The sequence below is a fragment of the Bubalus kerabau genome, chromosome 22 (genome assembly GCF_029407905.1).
Source record: "Bubalus kerabau isolate K-KA32 ecotype Philippines breed swamp buffalo chromosome 22, PCC_UOA_SB_1v2, whole genome shotgun sequence".
Taxonomy (NCBI): Eukaryota; Metazoa; Chordata; class Mammalia; order Artiodactyla; family Bovidae; genus Bubalus; species Bubalus kerabau.
Genome location: NC_073645.1, coordinates 12,211,884 through 12,232,614, shown reverse-complemented (window position 1 = coordinate 12,232,614; position 20,731 = coordinate 12,211,884). Strand labels below are relative to the sequence as shown.

The 20,731-nt window shown below is 36.0% G+C and overlaps 1 protein-coding gene across 1 annotated transcript in view; it reads right to left on the bottom strand.

Moving 5' to 3' along the window:
* PTEN (phosphatase and tensin homolog) overlaps window positions 1–20,731 on the bottom strand; it is a 101,337-nt gene that overhangs the window by 21,018 nt on the left and 59,588 nt on the right. The window contains exons 3-4 of the mRNA XM_055560600.1: window positions 10,036–10,079; window positions 8,031–8,269 (exon numbers count right to left, since the gene is read on the bottom strand). Coding sequence (XP_055416575.1) covers window positions 8,031–8,269; window positions 10,036–10,079 — 283 coding nt within the window. The remainder of the gene's footprint in view (window positions 1–8,030; window positions 8,270–10,035; window positions 10,080–20,731) is intronic.

Genomic DNA, 20,731 nt, shown 5'->3' with positions numbered 1-20,731 from the left:
AGGAAACAGCAATGCACTCCAGTATTCTCACCTGGTGTATCCCATGGATAGAGAAGCCTGGTGGCCTGCAGTACACGGGGTTACAAAGACTCGGACACAACTGAGCAAAGGAGCACGCGCGTACAACCTTAAAGTACGTTAAAAAGATTTCTACTAGCACTGCTATCAATTTTTCTAATTTCTTCCAGTTTTTGCTTAATATATTGTGATGTTATGTTTAACACTCTATTATTGCTAAGTCTGCATTGTGGAGTGTGCCCTGTGTTAATATAAAATGGTATTCTTGGTCCAGTTTTACGCATTTTGCTGTGCATCAACCCTCTTATATCATCTTCTTCAAGATGAACTTATAATCTAGATTCCTCAGTTTAAAAAGTAATTTTCTTCCTCAGTAAACTACTCACTGGCACATCTAAACTCAGAAACAATGTAAATGTTTTAACATGACACTGTTTGCTTGAAAATTTGGAAACCCATGTTTCAGAGTGATTACAATAAGATTATTACAAGAAAGTAATTCAACAAAGGAAGAAATATGGTTCTTAAGAACGGTGAGTATTACAATGACATCATATAACAGTGTATGCTCAGATGCTCAGTCGTGTCCGACTCTGTGCAACCCCATGGACACAAGTTATTGTATATTAAGCTACATGCCAGACATTTTACATATATTCCTAAAACTACAACCACTTTACAAGACAGATCTTTTCTAAGGATAAGAAAACAGTCCTAATGTACATAATCACTTTGTTCAAAAACAAGATCTGAACTTAAATAAGACTCTAATTTTTTTTTACTCCTATGTCCTGGGTTTTCTAACAGTATGCATACTAACTATGTAAAATGAAAGACTTCACAACCTCTCAGAACTCTTGTTTTTCCTACTGACAACAGACCTCCAAAGTTTAGAGTATTACTGTGCTTCAGTTCTATGAAACTAACTATAAACAGTGTGCTGAAGAGTGGTACATTACCCACAGAATCCTTGAGAATGATATGAAACAGAAGACTGCTGTTTTTCTCTTTGTGTAGCTACAGGTTTATATGCTGTCTACTTTGGCAACTGCAATGGGAAGAGAGCAACAATGCTATGTAGCATCCTTTTCCCTTTAGGATGCTCTCTCTCTCCCTGTGACTTGCAGGGAGAAAGAGGTAGGGCCTAGTCTTCAGCTTCGGATATATGCCCCAAGCCTCTGGCTAGAATGTTTGGTTAAGGATCAGAACATACCCTAATTCAGGTAAACTAGAACCTAATCTAGAAATTTTTGCTTGAATTGTAGCTCTCATCCCATTGGAGTTGCTAAAGTAGCACATAAACCCAGAGCTACTACCTTGCCATTACTTGTGAAAAGTCTGCCTAAAATAAAGTACAGAAAGATGAAAATACAGAGTTGAGAGACAGATTTCTGACATATGTTAAACATCTAGATCCAGGTCAGAGTTTTTAAGTTTATACAAGCCAATAAATGTCTCCTTATGTTTAAGCTATTTTGAGTTGGGTTTCTGTGACTTGAAACTGAAAGAGTTCTAATACATTAAAATACACTTCTTTTTTCCTTTTTAAAAATTTCTATTTTTACTTTGGCTTTGGGGATTAAAATAATAAAACCAATTTGGATAGGAGAACATAGTACAGTAGAAAAAATACTGGATTTGAGGATAGGAGACAAGGTTTTCAGTTATTACATAGATTAAATGACCAGGGGAAAATGATCTTTGCAAATCTGTTTTACCATTTATATTAAATGGGTTCTGAATTAAATAACTGCTAAGATTCTTCACAGCTCAGTGGTAAAGAAACCACCTGCCAATGCATGAGACAAGGGTTTGATCCCTGGTCAGTAAGATCCTCTGGAGAAGGAAATGGCAACCCACTCCGGTATTCTTGCCTGGGAAATCCCACAGACAGAGGAGCCTAGGGGGATCTGGTCCATGAGGTTGCAAAAGAGTCAGACATGACTTAGTGACTAAACAACAAAAGATTCTTCAAGGTATAATAACAACTTTATGCATATATAGATTGGATAACAGGTTTAAATACCATGTATTAGCAAAACACAGTTTAACCCAGGAGAATTACTGTGTTAGAAAAAATAAAAACCTTATAGTCAGAGCTTTATTAAGCCAAAAAAGAGGATAATTATAGCTTACTTTGCTTGAAATGAAAAGATGAGAAATTTTCATTAGGTTACCATATGGGGAAACTTAATAAATAGACCAGAAAAAAATAACCTGATTATACTAGCACATAAATTCATCCCTCAAAGAAACTAGAAAATTTCCTCTTCTTGGGGTCACTCAGAATAAAGTGTCTACTACTTCTAGAAGACAGAAGTCTTCATTAAAGATAAGCTAATGAATTCATGTATAGAGATCATAACACACAAGAACTTTAATAACTGCTTTGAAAACAAATCTTCTCAAAAAGAAAATAAAAATCTCAAAATTTTTTCCTAAAATTTAAAGAAAGTAAGTATTAATTCATACTTAATCTGCCACCATTCTAGAAGGGAGAAGACGAAAGAGAGAAATAGCAGAGATTTTGTGCATGTTTGTCAGGAATAGAAGTTTCTCTCTGAATTCAGAAATGTGGGGCATCTTTCCAAAATATACACTTTCCAATATATTCCAATATACATCTTTCCAGTATATACCAATACCAGTATTGGTAGGGCATTTTAATTCAATTCATAGTTGGTAATAATATGGTTATCTATTTTAGTTCTGAAATGTAAATGTAAATACAAATGCAGATAGGGTAAGTCATAGACTAGATGGGAAGCAACCCTAGAAGCTTTATTTGAGTGGGAACCATCAACAGTTCATTTTAGACTTTTTGCCATGTGCTCATAAGGTAAAGACCAAATATGCAAAGAAATGATTCCTAGAAAAGTAATAACATGATTGCTTTCTTATAAATTACTGAATAAAAGAGTCTTCCCTCAAGTAGTTATCCTACTCTCAGAAAACTTTTTTTAAGTAAGAGGTTATCAGTTGTACTTTGACTTCTCTGCAACAATCAAACCCTGAAGTCTTATTTGGGTATTACTAACTGCACATTGTTTTCAAGTGGTCATGTATGGATGTGAGAGTTGGACTGTGAAGAAGGCTGAGCGCCGAAGAATTGATGCTTTTGAACTGTGGTGCTGGAGAAGACTATTGAGAGTCCCTTGGACTGCAAGGAGATCCAACCAGTCCATTCTAAAGGAGATCAGTCCTGAGTGTTCTTTGGAAGGAATGATGCTGAAGCTGAAACTCCAGGACTTTGGCCACCTCATGCGAAGAGTTGACTCATTGGAAAAGACTCTGATGTTGGGAGGGATTGAGGGCAGGAGGAGAAGGGGATGACAGAGGATGAGATGGCTGGATGGCATCACCGACTTGATGGACGTGATTTTGAGTGAACTCCAGGAGTTGGTGATGGACAGGGAAGCCTGGCATGCTGCAATTCACGGGGTCGCAAAGAGTCAGACACGACTGAGCGACTGAACTGAACTGAACTGCACATTTTATGGTGAAGAGGCAACCCACCGCTCTGCCATCTATTTTGTACCAAGTATATCGAGAAAAATGGCAAGACTGCGCTAGATTAATCTGAGGAGAGTCTCTGCAAAGTCTATAAATCCTAAAACAAAAACAGGACAACCAGTTCCTCTTTCTTCAAATCAAGGGGGAGGACTGGGGAGGAGCAAGATGGTAGAGAGGGTAGGGGAGAGGGAGGGGAAGGGGGAAGAGGAGGAGAAGAAACATTTTGCTCCTATAAAAATGTCACAAGGACATAACTTTCTTCAGTATCTTAGTGTTTCTCTGTAAAGTTGGGCTTCCCTGATGGCTCAGACGGTGAAGGATACAAGCAAAAGAACATTAAAGACAGTTCTAATAAAATTAATCCTACACTACAAAACTGATAAAATGCATGTATCTTCTATAATTGTGGTTCACAATTTCAAAAATGCAAATTCAAGACTCAACCTAAAATACTGCTAAGAGGATAAATCTCTTAGCAGATGTTTCAAGAATAAAACTACTTTGGATAATCAATTATACTTATTATAAGATACTTATTTCTCTGGAAAAATTCCACAGTTATATAACATCAGCTTTAATATGCTCCACTAAGTTTTCTTATGATAAGAGAAAGTTTATTTTTCTAAGCTTTCTTATTTTTATTTTCTATTAAGTTTTCTTATGACAAGAGAAAGACATATTTTTAAAAGTTAAAAATATATTATTATATATATTGTTATTTCTAACCATTAGATGAAGTCATACTTGTAGTTTGCAACAGAAAAAGTAAGACTGTTGTAGTACCTCTATCAACCAATTTTTTCCATTCCAAAAAAACCCTGAAAACTATGAAGCAGGTCATGAAAGGACTGGAGGTGCCACTTCCCTTCAGCATATGACGTCTCCGCTTAGCCAGCTACTAGTTTTCATCAAATACATGCCTGGTGACACAAACAGTAACTCCTGATTTGGAGTCCTTTATGGAAACTTCAGAGGACATTAACATTTTCAAAACAGTGACGTTTCTTGGCCCAGAAAAAGGCTTCTGAAGCAATATCATTATTCTGTAGACAGAGAGTACACCTTAATGACTAGCAAAATTTGGTTTTATGGCTCTGGTAAAATCAGAAGTTCTACCTGTCACTGTGACTCCATCCTGTGTTCACCAGAATGCACTAGTGTATAAGACTCTACCATTAATCCCAAGAGAAAGCTTATCTACTGTTGTGAAAGTATCCTACTGCTTCACAAGAGCCAAGTTTTGAATCACAGACTGTGCAAGAGGATCTGTCACAAAAAAAATCTACTGTTGAGAGAGGTGCCAAATTCAGTAAAGTCAGGACTTTAAATAAAGGATTCTTAGCAGGTTTTTGCGGAGAAGGCAATGGCACCCACTCCAGTACTCTTGCCTGGAAAATCCCATGGATGGAGGAGCCTGGTGGGCTACAGTCCATGGGGTCGCCAAGAGTCGGACACGACTGAGCGACTTCACTTTCACTTTTCACTTTCATGCATTGGAGAAGGAAATGGCAACCCACTCCAGTGTTCTTGCCTGGAGAATCCCAGAGATGGGGGAGCCTGGTGGGCTGCCATCTGTGGGGTCGCACAGAGTCGGACACAACTGAAGCGACTTAGCAGCAGCAGCAGCAGGTTTTTGTCAAGAAGTGGTAGCATCTATGCAATTCTTTGCTACATATTAAGTTCACTGGCTTTAGGAAAACAAATACTATAGCATAATATACAAATTCATTAACACAGTTTAACTCTTCAATGTTGAAACAAAACTGTGGAGTTATAATCCTTTCCTTCCTAACACATGCAGGATCTTGCCAAAAATGATCTCAATAACTAGAAGGCAAAGAAAATGACACAATATGAATTTATCTGAAGAGTCTTAGAAAATTCTTATTTGCTAACACAAGCCTACTTTCATCTGGCCAAAAAAAAAAACAAGAAAAAAGATTCCCGTTTGCTCTTTCATTCTTACGTGATAGGGTTCTGGGCATTTGTTTTCACCAAGAACAAAGTCAAAGCTGATTGGATATCAAATATGACATAAAAATTGCCAAGTCAAAGACAATGGCATAGTTTCAATGTGTTAAAGGCTAAATAGTAGGACTCTTTCACAAAATTTACTACTGAGGAGAACACCAAAGTTTAATTTTGGTTAATCTGTAACCACTTGGATTTATTCATTACTCTCAAGCAGAGGCCACTGATTCTGGCATAAAAAAGTGAAACAAAATTTGGGGAATATTTATAGTTTTTTTCATATTTTTTAAAAGGTATATAACATAAATAGTTTAAAAGTCCCTAACTTAAAGCTAGTTCTATGAAGAACAAGCTGGAATCAAGACTGCCAGGAAAAGTATCAGTAACCTCAGATATGCAGATGACACCACCCTTATGGCAGAAAGTGAAGAAGAACTAAACAGCCTCTTGATGAAAGTGAAAAAGGAGAGTGAAAAAGTTGGTTTAAAGCTCAACATTCAGAAAACTAAGATCATGGCATCCAGTCCCATCACTTCATGGCAAATAGATGGGAAAACAGTGGAAAGAGTGGCTGACTTTATTTTTCTGGGCTCCAAAATCACTGCAGATGGTGACTGCAGCCATGAAATTAAAAGACGCTTACTCCTTGGAAGGAAAGTTATGACCAACCTAGATAGCATATTCAAAAGCAGAGATATTACTTTGCCAACAAAGGTCCATCTAGTCAAGGCTATGGTTTTTCCAGTAGTCATGTATGGATGTGAGAGCTGGACTATAAAGAAAGTTGAGCACCGAAGAATGGACACTTTTGAACTGTGGTGTTCGGAGAAGACTCTTGAGAGTCCCTTGGACTCCAAGGAGATCAGTCCTGGGTGTTCACTGGAAGGACTGATGTTGAAGCTGAAACTCCAATACTTTGGCCACCTGATGCGAAGAGTGACTCATCTGAAAAGACCCTGGTGCTGGGGAAGACTGAAGGCGGGAATAGAAGGGGACAACAGAGGATGAGATGGTTGGATGGCATCACCGACTCAATGGACATGAGTTTGGGTAAACTCCGGGAGATGGTGATGGACAGGGAAGCCTCACGTGCTGCGGTCCATGGGGTCACAAAGAGTCAGACACGACTGAATGACTGAACTGAAAGCTATTTCTGGCTTCACGTTACACAAGTTTTCTATTTTTATTTTAAATTCTTTTTACCTTCTTTCTTTTCAATAACTGAACTGTGTGGTACTCATCAACCCTGTTTTAAATTTCTACCACTGCTTCGGTGACTGTACTTTAATTTGATCCATCTCTCTAGCTTTTCTTCTCATTGAGTCACTTTTCCTTGTGCTGTCCTACATTTATTCACTTAAGTACAGAAAAATTTACCTTCTATATTTTCAGTCAGTAAAAGCAGCTGTTTCCCTCTACATTAAGAAAGAATGAACCAAAATAAATGTCTCAGGTCCTCTGCTCTGGAATTCATTTTAGCGCTACAGTTCCATGGTACACATAGTATACAGAAGTGTACAGCAAGTTATTATAATCAATATTCACCAAATCATGCATCAACAGTTAAGATTCAATTTTGTAAACTATCATCAACAAACCATGCTTTGGTATCTTTAGATATAATTCAAAAAAGTAACAACAAATAAAACAAGTGAGGAAGAAGTAAAGGAACAAAAATCAGTGCAACTATACAGCTGAAAATGATAGTTACGATCACCTATGTTTCTGTTTTGAAGTTAAATTAAAAAGAAATTAAACTCAAAGAAAGCCCTCCTCATTGCAAAAATTATTAAAACTATAATAAATTTTCACATAAAGTTCAGATGTCTTCCAATAGAACTCTCTTTCCCCTAACTGAAGTAGTTTGGTTTGTTTTTTTTCTTTCTTGGAGACAGAAATGTACAAACTCCCTTTGTAAGAAATGTAAACATGTTTTGTCATACTTACTATCCAAAGAAATAAATTCCTTGAAAATCACTGTAAAAATTCTCGCAAGAGTTCACTTTTTGCTTTCACATGTATTACACAAATTTGTCAATGATTTTTAGCAGTCTTTAGTTTTCTGAATAAGAGAAGAACCTTTGACTAATCTTAATTATAATTTCACTTATAAATATTCAAATCAAAAAACAATCTTTATGTATTATAAAAGTAAAGATCACACTTACTAAGTAATGGCATCCAAGTTATTATCCACAGACATTTTATTTTCAAGCAAGCTTCAGGAATATAAATCTTACTTTTGATCAGTGTGTTACTTTTTAAAATGCTTTGTAAAGATTTCATGAGACCAAACTTTGCAATCCTGTTCACAGGTAAGATCTGCCAGCATGATATGAAAATGCAGGCATGAAGAGAAAAACTTCAGTGAATCTGCCATTTGCTCATATGAAAGTTAAGGTAGCATACTGACTTAAATGTTTAGAGGAAGGAAAATAAGGGTTACCAATTATCTTTGTAAAAATTTATTTTCCAATAAATTCTCAGATCTAAGTAGACAGAAAAAAAAAAAATCAAACATAACTTACCTTTTTGTCTCTGGTCCTTACTTCCCCATAGAAATCTAGGGCCTCTTGTGCCTTTAAAAATTTGCCCCGATGTAACAAATATGCACAAATCATTACACCAGTTCGTCCCTTTCCAGCTTTACAGTGAATTGCTGCAACATGATTGTCATCTTCACTTAGCCATTGGTCAAGATCTTCACAAAAGGGTTTGATAAGTTCTAACTGTGGTGGATTATGGTCTTCAAAGGGATACTGTGCAACTGTGATAAAAAGATAACCTCAGAATAAGAAAATAATCTCACTTGAATTGCTTATTACAAGTAGGTTAACTTTAGAAATGTTGCATACAAATAGTTTAAAAATATCTGAACTATAAAGAAAAAATTTATTGTCTGATAATTTTCTAATTTTTGAACAGAAAATAATCTCTCATTAACTCAAATTTATCCATTAGACAGGTAAGTCAAGTATTATTTTCCTCACTTTATGATGGAGGCAATGGATAGCAACATATCAGAGGTCACAACATAAGAGAGGGAGAGGTAAACTCAAAATGAAACATCACGTGAGCCTCTTATCAGGGCTCTCAATACATTTTCTAGCAAAAGGAACTATAATATCTATAATATTGCATTATCACAAAATATGTATTCCAAAGAAAGCAAAGATCACTAATACATCAATAATGCAAAAGACTGCATTTTATGCTTTATATAACAGAAAGGCCAAGCATATTATTTTAAAGATGGTCTCGAAAATGTAACTGTTGCATACACACAACTCTAAAGACATTTACAAAAGACACTTAAAAATTTTTTGTTTATAATGTATACAACTGCAGCAAAGTTTATCATGCAAAGTTTCAGGACTTTTCACATAAGTTGTAAGAACTCAAAACTTCTCTGTTCCCATAGTTGGGGTTGAGGTTTTAAAAAATTTTTTTTCTAGAAATAACACTTTAAATATGTCACTTAAATTTTATCTTATTGGTCTCTGCCTAGGTTCCACTCTATAAAAATCCTAACATTCAACTAATTATCCTCTGTGTCACTTAAATATGTGAAAAGTGTGTCTTTTATATCTTCAACCAAATCATTCATAATGTGACACAAGATAGACTCAATTAAGCCTTTGGTCTGACAGAACAGCTCTTCAGACAATGACTGCTACTACAGGCAGTCATCAGGACAGCTTTGATTTAGTCATCTGCCTAGCTGAACCATCATTTCATCTTCATTTCCCCAGTGGCATACAAAAATACCCAGGAAAACCTGTTAAATGTCTATTCGAAGGTGGATAAAGCTCAATTAAGACACTCTTTGACCAGTAAACAGCAAAAATCCACTAAAAATGAAACATTCTTAGTAATAAATCTACCCTAGCTCTCAGTTATTTCAGCACTTCTGAATTCTCAAACCAAGTTTGAAAGTCTGTCCCTATAAGTATTTAGGAAGGAACAATGGCAAATCGGTAGCTCACGGCATCAATTTTCTCTTTGTGACTATCACAGCAGCATCTTGCCAAGCTTCTCAACGTCCCAGGTCTCTCGTGGTTCAAAGAGTTCCACAAACACAAATGAAAGTTTTTGTGGACTCGGAGATAAAATATGCTACACCTGGAGAATAACTCACTTAAAGCAGTTTTTGCTTTCATCTATCAGGCTCCTTTTATCCATATTTCATTATACCCTTTTCCACTGTACAGGTCATGTTCCATTACAGAATTAAGTCATTCTCCTTTCTCCCTGTAATCTCTTACTATCATGCCAAATGCCTCAAATCACCGATATAACCCTCTCTTTATTCTGTTAGTCTATAAATTTCTCCTAGTTTTCAGTTAATTCAATTTAGTCTTCCTCATTTACATGATACTTATTTCCAAAAACACAACAGCAAAATTAATTTCAAATTTTCTCAGACCATCTTTAAGATAAATATATCACTTAATACTTGAGATTATTCATTATTGGTATGACAGTAAAATTTAGACTGCTGGCTTCAAGTTATCTAAGTGTACCTATACTTACCTCTGCAATTAAATTTGGCGGTATCATAATGTCTTTCAGCACATCTAAAAGAAAAATTTTAATTTGATATAAAATTATCTTGTGCACTTGAGGAAAAAAAGTGCAACAGTAACAAACATTTTCTGAACCTTTATAATATACCAGGCATTATGTTAAATATCTTACATTAACTACTTCTTTTAATCCTAAGAATCCTATGAAGTAGGTCCCATTCTTCAATCCACATTTTACAATTAAGGAAATCTAGGTTTAAAATGCTAAGTGTACACAATCAGAGCTTATACATTTGGTTGCAAAACTTGTAATGTCACTAATATAAAACAGGGCAAATTCACCTGCATCCACACCTTCACCATTTCCTTTATGAAAATTACACACGCTAAAGGACTTGTTTTTTATTTCACAAGTACGTGTAAATAACTAACTAGTTTCAATTTTATCTTTGCCTTTTAATTGAGCATACATAGTTTTCTCAAACTATTATTATAAAAGATGTATGTTAAAACAGTTAAAAAAAAAGTAGGGGAAAATTTAAAGCAAAGAATGAAAGTGAATGATGCTAATCTACTCAAACACAACATTAACTCAGTTATTTTAAACCTGATCTTTCCCTCCGTAGATAAGCCAAAGGTCATCTTTTTCAATAATCTCTCAGGTTGTAAGTTTTAATTCAAGTCTGAGAGTAATGAAAGAGTAGTAAGTAAAATCAATACAGAAAAACATTGACTTAGCATATTATTTACAGCATGCTAAAATCTGTCTTTTTACCAGTAGTCACACATTTGCTATCATGCACTGGCTGACTCATGATTAACAGGCCACATTTATAGGCTCAGAAAGGGATTCCATACATTAGTTTGTGGTCAGCAGCATCCTGGTAACTCCAACTACTAGCCAAACCAGGTATTTTCAAAAATTTAGCACTTTAAAACAAATAAAGACTCTTAATCCACCACTGCAAAATCCCCAAATTTTTAAACATCTGAAATTTTCTCTTAACTGTATGGTAAACTCAACTGCAGGTGAACTAGATCTGAGTTTATAAAAATGTGTAGTCTTTAATTAATAGAAATACATTTAGAACGAAGAGTGAAACAATCTATTCTAGGTACTGTTCCAAATCCTGCTGGGGTGTTATGTAATACAGAATATATGTTTCCATGTTAACGTTCTAAAAAAACTGAAAAATTCTGAATGCTGAAACAAAACTAGTTCAAAGAGTTTCAAATAAGCAGTTATGGACCAGTGTTTTACATTTAAAAATCCTGAGAATATCTGTAAAGTTCTTTTACTTTAAACAGCTTTTAAACTGAAATCCACATGAAGATAGGGAATCCCCTGGCAGTCAAATGGTTAGGATGGCGCTCTCACTGCCGAGAGCCCAGGTTCAATCCCTTGTCGGGGAACTAATATCCCACAAGCCTTGTGGTTGTGGCCAAAAAAAAAAAAAAAAAGTTCCACAACAAAGTTGAAATAACTCTTAAGTAAATGGCAATCCACTAATTTTTAACTGGTCAGATCTGAAACAAATCGGCTTTTATACTACCACTGAAAACCAAGTTTTCCCCTTTTAGGATATTATAATTCAGTATATTGAGTTTGCTAGAAAGAAAATTTATTTAATAATGAGATGCATATATACACATCCTTGCTAAATAATTTCATATTCACTTAAATTTTTAAAAAATGACATAAAGAAGAGAACTAACCATGAAAATAGTACCATTTTACACTGTCTTTGGTACAGATTAAAGAGGAGTATGGTCAATAGTGAAGAATCCGTGAAAAATGAAAGTTAGTGTTAGTCGCTCAGTTGTGTCTGACTCTGTGAACCCATGGACTGCAGCCTGCCAGGCTCCTCTGTCCATGGACTCCTCCAGGCAAGAATACTAGAGTGGGTTGCCATTTCTTTTTCCAGGGGATCTTCCTGACCCAGGGGTTAAATCCAGGTCTCCTACATTGTAGGCAGTCCTTTACCATCTGAGCTACCAGCGAAGCCAAAGAGTCCATAATGGAATATTTTATAAGGAATCATGTAAAGCTAGAGCTTAGGAGACAAGGGGAGCACTATATGCCAGGAAACAATTCTAAGAAAGTGGTCTCATGACAGCAAAACAAAAATAAACATTTTGAATTTTATGCAGCTTCAGTTATCTATAAAATTCCCATACTTTTTCAGCAGCTCAAACACTATGACTACCTTCATACTTTGACTCTCAAGAAATATCGATAACAGGAAAAAAACAGAGGGAAAGTGAAAACAATGAGCTACTAAATGTCTACTAGATGTGCATACCTTACAACCAAGATTCCTTGTTTTCAAATTCATCCTCACAATCATATAATAGTTAATATTATCTCCATTTTATATATAAGAATGCTAAGATTTACAAGAGCATTACAAAACTTGCCCCAAACCACAATATATAAATGAAAGAGCCCAGCACTTCTGATTACAAAAGCTGAACTTTTTTCAGTACTGTTTCACACTTTCACATAAAGAATATAAAACAGTTTAGAAAACAATAACAAATTTTAGTCAAAGTCAGCATTCCTACAAGAGCATTATTTGGCATAACAGAACCAACAAACAGTGATAATGAAAACATGACCAAAAAATTGCAAAAATCTCTACAAGTATGGATAGGGAGTATGTGAAAACATATACTGGGTCTGGTAGGGATAAAAGTGATCTGGGGAGAGGTTAGTAGGGTAAAAAAGAAGATCCTCAATTAAAACCTTCTCTGATAACTGCACAAATACACACACACACACTATTCCTTATAAATTTTTTGTGGTATATTAGTGATAGGACAAGTTTTTAAAAACAAACCAAAATTGAATATACATGAATGGGAAATGGGATTTGACCAAGACAAGTGTTAGGAAGATTTAACCATTTATGCTTCCTTATAAAGAGAACTCAAAAGACATCTTTTTAAAATCATCATCTCCTTTGGCTTTCAAGAGATAAGAAAAATGAAGATACACTGAAAGAGTTTTTATGAAGCAGCAGAAAATGAAGAAAGGGATAAGATTAATTGGAAAAGCTTCCAGAGAAGTGAGACTTGCCATAGATTCAGCTAGGCATGTAGGTGTCTTCTTTACTTTCTTCAATGGAACTATCCCTATCTTACAAAAGAAAACTTAATAGATAAAAATTAATAACAGCTAAAGGTTTACCACAAAAGGATGGAGAGTTGTATGTTAAGGAGAATATATGATGAAATAGTCAATCTTTTAAAAATTAGTATCTAAGGAATATTTAACTTCCTCAAAGGCAAGAACTGTATTATATCTTTATACACTATCTTCCCCCTCCTCACCTTACCCTCCTCAGAAGATAGATTACAGAGGAACATACAAAGATGAAATACACACACTTGCACTAAACAAATTGATTAATGTACTAATTCACCAAGTATATCTGAATTTGGTTAATGATTTGAAGCTAATTCTGTCCTTTCTTAAAATAACCTTACTGAATGCCCAATAATATAGAGATATAAACAGTCAATTAGAAAGTCTATGTTAAGAACTCTTCATCCACATAGGTCATAGCTGCCATAAAAATTTTAATATACTATTGAATATAGGTATGTTAAGTGCAAGTATTTTAAGGTCTTTCCATTTACATATGGCTTCAAAGACATATATCACATGTTATTAATATCCTAAAAATAAAAGAAACAAAATAGAAACATCTGCTACTTATCAGACTCACTTACCCAGAGCCAAAAATATAAACAGGGATAGGTAAGAAGATTGAAAAATGATGTCAGAAATCAAAACATTCTACAACTTGGTAGTTCTAGGAATTTCTGAAGTAAGTAAAATTGGGGGAGATTAAAACAAACAAACAAAAAAACCAGAAAGGGAATATTGGTATCAACAGTGGACGGTCTGCTAACATATGTACCTGTGTGACCTTGTTCAACTCACTTAACTTCTCTAGGCCTCAGATTCCCCATCTGTAAAATGAGAAGGTTGGACTAAATGATCTCCTTCAGATACTTTCCAGTTCTATGATTCCATTAAATGGATGGGGGAATAAGCGAGTTAAAATATGTGCACCAAAAGCTACTCTCAACTAATAATGAGACAATTCATTAACTTAAGAGTCCAATGTTTGGATATACAAACAGGCAATCAAGTTTCCAGGCTAGATCCCAATGCTGATTTTAACCAAATAACACAAGTGACCCACAATACCGACAGTACAAACCTAAGTTTTAAATTCTGGAAGCAGGAAGCCACTGCATACAGGAATGAAAAGTATTTCCTTTCTTTTCTTTGGATATAATGTTAAAGCCTTCCTTCTGGGGCTCTACATGCTCAATCCTCAGCGTCTAAATCCAAAGTGACTCATTTAGTGGACTCCAGCTTTTGCAGTTAGTTCATGACCTCTTTTTTTTTTTTTAAACTTAAATTCTGAATCCATTTGTTCAAAAACTACAAAACTCTGTGACTTATTTTCCTCCACATAAACCTGTGGCACCTGCAACAAAAGTTGTTGCAGAAGAGGTTAGTCCAGAAAAGAGAAAGATACATGCACAGATCATTTGTAAACAGCTGCTGCTGCTGCTGCGAAGTCACTTCAGTCGTGTCCGAATCTGTGCGACCCCATAGACCACAGCCCACCAGGCTACCCCGTCCCTGGGATTCTCCAGGCAAGAACACTGGAGTGGGTTGCCATTTCCTTCTCCAATGCATGAAAGTGAAAAGTGAAAGTGAATTCGCTCAGTCGTGTCCGACTCTTGGTGACCCCATGGACTGCAGCCCACCAGGCTCTTCTGTCCATGGGATTTTCCAGGCAAGAGTACTGGAGTCAGGTGCCACCTAAACTAAGTTTCTGCAGCACCTGTTACTTTCCTTCATTTGATTATACCACTGCTCCCTCCACACACCATAATCTGACCATAATGGACCAAATCTGGCCACCAAGCTTCTCACATGCCATTCTCTAGGTCTACAACACCATTTTCCCTCCTCCTAAGCCTGTAGGTCAACCTTCATGATTCTTTTCACCTCAGCTCAAGCATTCTGTTCTTTATGAAATCTTCCCTATAACAGGCAATCATTATTTTGACTGCTGTCCATATAGCTCTCTTCTATACAAGAGTTACCTCTTCTATAATACTTTGTCTACTTTTTACATTAGACTAATTACTTGAGGGCTGGAATGACATCTTATTCACCTCTGCACTAGCTAACGTTTTAGAATATCCAACATATAACAGGCACTCAGTAAATGTCTGCTTCTTTGTGGATCTGAGGAAATCATTTTACAACTAAGAAACAACACCTGCGCCTATGTCACTCTCAGATCTTCTGAAGTCTTAACAGAGCACAAAGATCACTAAATTAAAGATAAAAAAGAAACATCCCATAAACCAATAAGGGACTGCTGCTGCTGCTAAGTCGCTTCAGTCGTGTCCGACTCTGTGCGACCCCACAGACGGCAGCCCACCAGGCTCCCCCGTCCCTGGGATTCTCCAGGCAAAAACACTGGAGTGGGTTGCCATTTCCTTCTCCAATGCGTGAAAGTGAAAAGTGAAAGTGAAGTCGCTCAGTCGTGTCCGACTCTTTGTGACCCCATGGACTGCAGCCTACTAGGCTCCTCCGTCCATGGGATTTTCCAGGCAAGAGTACTGGAGTGGGGTGCTACTGCCTTCTCCCAATAAGGCACAGAGACGCTTTAAATTTTTGGTGAATATTTGACGCTCACTCTAGAAAAGAATCTTCTTATATCTGATAAACTCTACAGAAATTAAATAGTAGATAGTAAACATAACTTGGGATTAAAAATTGTTTCAACGCAGAATTTATACATATCACACAGGAAAAAATAAAAGCCATGTAGAAACATAACACATTTTATATATCATTTTTTAGAAGTAGAAAATGGTCAATATTTGGGGAAGAAAAAATGGTCAAGGGCAAAATGGTAAGATATTAATATTTTCCTCACATTTTTCTTTCCTTTCTTTTTTTTTCCACATCTCTACTCACAAAGTCAAAAGAAAAAAGGAAAAGTTAAAGATAAGGTCAGCTAGCTGAATCAAGAGGCAATCCTTACACCCCTGCCTCAAACAAGAAGAACCACCCATTTTAACAATTTAGGTAACTTATTTATCTTATATACAGTTAGAGAATATACTAATAACTTTTTCAATCAATTGACCTAGAGACACAGAATAAAATTATATCAGAAGCTTCCCTCCATAGAAGATGGCATTGATGCTTTAATAGAAGCTCTGTGTGAATTACACTTCCAGTTTCCACATGATTATGGGTGCAAAGATGGGCTAGATGCCAAGTCATTTGAAGCAGATCAAGCAACATGAATCTGTGCTGACACTGTTTTACCTCATCACTACACTTCCTAACAATGCTCTCAATCAGAATTCTTGAACTAATTGTTTTAGGAATACAATTCTGTTAAATTTTAACTTTAACTCTACTTCACTCTAACAAGGAAACAACTTTCACTCAATAGTTGTTTTAGAAGATATTTGCAAGCATACAAACAAGAAAACATACTTACAGATTGTATATCTTGTAATGGTTTTTATGCTTTGAATCCAAAAACCTTAAAACAAAACAAACAAACAAAAAGCCACCATTAACAAAAATGAGCTAACATTTGAAATTACATTAATACTACTGAGAAAACCCAAAAGACAGATTCTATTTTTCCTAATCTCAAATGTAATTTAAGAAAAATAAACTCCAATAAATATTCCCTCCATTGGTTTAAGCTAGTAAGCAGTTCCTTCTTATATAATAATTATATTACACAGATTTATACAATCTGAAGTAAAGCCATAGCTTTTCATAAAATGAATATTTTCATAATCTCTCTTCAGCCTAACATAATGAAGTTGAGCATTAAGAAATAACTTCTTTAAAAAGCATTATTAGCATTTAGCTCAAGTTACCTAGCTTATACATTTTTCTGAGTCACATGCAATCAAATAATCTTAAAAATAATCCTAGTAACTCAGTCATCATTTCTTTCAAACTAAAAACATTTGATATTTGAAAGCTGCAAGTAATAACTACTAGTTTTATACAGTGTATTAAACGTTTTCACATACATATTCTTATTTGATGCTCACAAACATCTAAGAGGTAGAGCTTATTCGCATTTTACAGATGAGGGAAGTAGGTAAAAGAAATTACAGGGCTTGCCCGAGGTCACACAGCTGCTATGTCAAAAATCCACACCAAAGACCTCGCTCTCAACAACTAGTGAAGAAGCTAAACAACACTCACAGCCAACACTTTATATGCCAGGCTATGCTGGGCATGGCTTAGATACTTTACGCATGTAAGCTTATCAAATCCTGGGAGGTCAGTAACAGAGGGATTAGAAATGTGTAAGCCTGAGGAAATAGAATAAATAGAAGAACAAATGGAAAACAGAAGAGACGATTTTAAAAGACCTAAAATCTAGGAGATGCAACATATGAATAGGTATCCCAGAGAAAAGGATGGAAAATACAGGAGAAGAAATCCATGATATAATTCAAGAAAAAGACCCCAAACTGAAGATCATGAATTTCCAAACTGAAAGAGTATAATGAATATTAAAAAAAAAAAAGAGAGAGAGAGATCCAAATAAAGGCATACATATTTTAGTGAAGTTTCAGAATATTGAAGAGATAAACCTAAGATCTTAGAAACTGCCTGAATCAGGTTTCATAAAAAAAATCTGGAATCAGAATAACTTCATCCTTTTTAATGGCAACACCAGCAGCTAGAAAACAATTAGACAAAACCTTCTGACTTTACATTATTCCCAGTCTAGAATTCCACAGCTGCTGCTGCTGCTAAGTCGCTTCAGTTGTGTCCGACTCTGAGTAACCGCACAGACAGCAGCCCACCAGGCTCCCCAGTCCCTGGGATTCCCCAGGCAAGAACACTGGAGTGGGTTGCCATTTCCTTCTCCAGAATTCCACAGCAAGATACACTATAAAACAAGTGTGAATTTATAATAAAGACATTTTTAAATAAGCAAAGTCTCAAATAATTTTGATTTCCACATATTCTCTCACTCAGGAAATTATGAGAAAATTATGAGAAAATGTGTTCCACCAAGACAAGGGTGGGAAACCTATGGAAAAAGATGACAAGTTCCAGAAACTGAAGAACTCAACTCATGAGAAGAAAACAGAAAATAGAGAACCCCTGAATGAATAGTGAAGGGACATCTCAAGTAGAAAGTCATACAGCAAGCTCAGAGAAAAACTAAGCCAGTTTAGGGATGAACAAAAGGTTCCTGAAGAAGATGAAATTCATACAATGCCAAATGTGCTCAAACATTTCCAGAGACTCAAATTTAGAGGCAAGTTTAGAGACAAATTACAGTTAAGAAGGCAGAGACTAAATAAGAGAGCGAGAAAGGAGGAGAAAGGGAGAAAGAAGGGAAAACAAAATGTGTAGAAAAACCAGTTATAATATACTATATTGTTTATATTGAGTTCAGTGGCTCAGTCGTCTCTGACTCTTTGAGAACCCATGGACTGCAGCATGGCAGGCTTCCCTGTCCATCAACAACTCCCAGAGTTGCTGATGGGCAACAAACTCCAAACTCATGTCCAAACTCATGTCCATTGAGGCGGTGATGCAATCCAACCATCTCATCCTCTGTCGTCCCCTTCTCCTTCTGCCTTCAACTTTTCCCAGCATCAAGGTCTTTTCCAATGAGTCCGTTCTTTGCATCAGGTGGCCATAAGTATTGGAGTTTCAGCTTCAACATCAGTCCTTCCAATGAACACCCAGGACTGGTCTCCTTTAGGATGGACTAGTTGGATCTCCTTGCAGTCCAAGGGACTCTCAAGAGTCTTCTCCAACACCACAGTTCAAAAGCATCAATTCTTCAGTGCTCAGCTTTCTTTATAGTCCAACTCTCACATCCATACATGACCACTGAAAAAACCATAGGCTTGACTAGATGGATCTTTGTCGGCAACGTAATGTCTCTGCTTTTTAATATGCTATCTAGGTTGGTCACAGCTTTTCTTCCAAGGAGTTAAGCATCTTTTAATTTCATGACTGCAATCACCATCTGCAGTGATTTTGGAGCTCCAAAAAATAAAGTCAGGCACTGTTTCCCCATCTATTTGCCATGATATGATGGGACTGGATGCCATGATCTTAGTTTTCTGAATGTTGAGTTTTAAGCCAACTTTTTCACTCTCCTCTTTCACTTTCATCAAGAGGCTTTTTAGTTCCTCTTCACTTTCTGCCATAAGGGTGGTGTCATCTGCATATCTGAGGTTATTGATACTTCTCCCAGCAATCTTGATTCCAGCTTGTGCTTCATCCAGCCCAGCGTTTCTCATGATGTACTCTGCATATAAGTTAAATAAACAGGGTGACAATATACAGCCTTGACGTACTCCTTTTCCTATTTGGAACCAGTCTGTTGTTCCATGTCCAGTTCTAACTGTTGCTTCCTGACCTGCATATAGGTTTCTCAAGAGACAGGTCAGGTGGTCTGATATTTACATCTCTTTCAGAATTTTCAACAGTTTTTTGTGATCCACATAGTCAAAGGCTTTGGCATAGTCAGTAAAGCAGAAGTAGATGCTTTCTGAAACTCTCTTGCTTTTTTGATGACGCAACGAATGTTGGTAATTTGGTCTTTGGTTCCTCTGCCTTTTCTAAAACCAGCTTGAACATCTGAAGCTTACAGTTCACATATTGTTGAAGCCTGGCTTGGAGAATTTTGAGCATTACTTTGTTACTGTGTGAGATGAGAGCAATTGTGTGGTAGTTTGAGCATTCTTTGCGATTGATTTTCTTTGAGACTGGAATGAAAACTGACCTTTTCCAGTCCTGTGGCCACTGTTTTCCAAATTTGCCAGCATATTGAGTGCAGCACTTTCAAAGTGTCATCTTTTAGGATCTGAAATAGCTCAACTGGAATTCCATCACCTCCACTAGCTTTGTTCATAGTGATGATTCCTAAAGCCCACTGGTCTTCACATTTCAGGATGTCTGGCTCTAGGTGAGTGATCACACCATCGTGATTATCTGGGTCGTGAGGATCTTTTTTGTACAGTTCTTCTGTGTATTCTTGCCACCTCTTCTTAATATCTTCTGCTTCTGTTGGGTCCTTACCATTTCTGTCCTTTATTGAGCCCATCTTTGCATGAAATGTTCCCTTGGTATCTCTAATTTTCTTGAGATCTCTAGTCTTTTCAATTTATTGTTTTCCTCTATTTCTTTGCACTGCTTACTGAGGAAGGCTTTCTTATCTCTCCTTCCTATTCTTTGGAACACTGCAGGCAAATGGGTTTAACTATAAACGACATTTATCTAGTTATGACATAAAAACTCAATATTGATAAAATCAAAATTACGATATAACTTCTGGAAGTATGGGAGAATGAAAACATGTGGCTGGATTAAGGGGGGAAAAAGAAGTCAATAAACTTGAATGTGAAAAAGTATGTTATGCAGTCAATCAAGCAGTACTTAAAACTTTATCACTAACTGATGTCACATTACGGTTTTTGAAGATACCAAAATATTATTTACAATCAACACTGCAGAATTAACATTAGACCTGCCAATAGATTTAAATGTGTTTATAACTATTATTATATAGATATTTTAAAATATTTTATAACCACTATAATCAAAACTAATATAATAGGCATATTTGTAATCCTATGAATTTTAT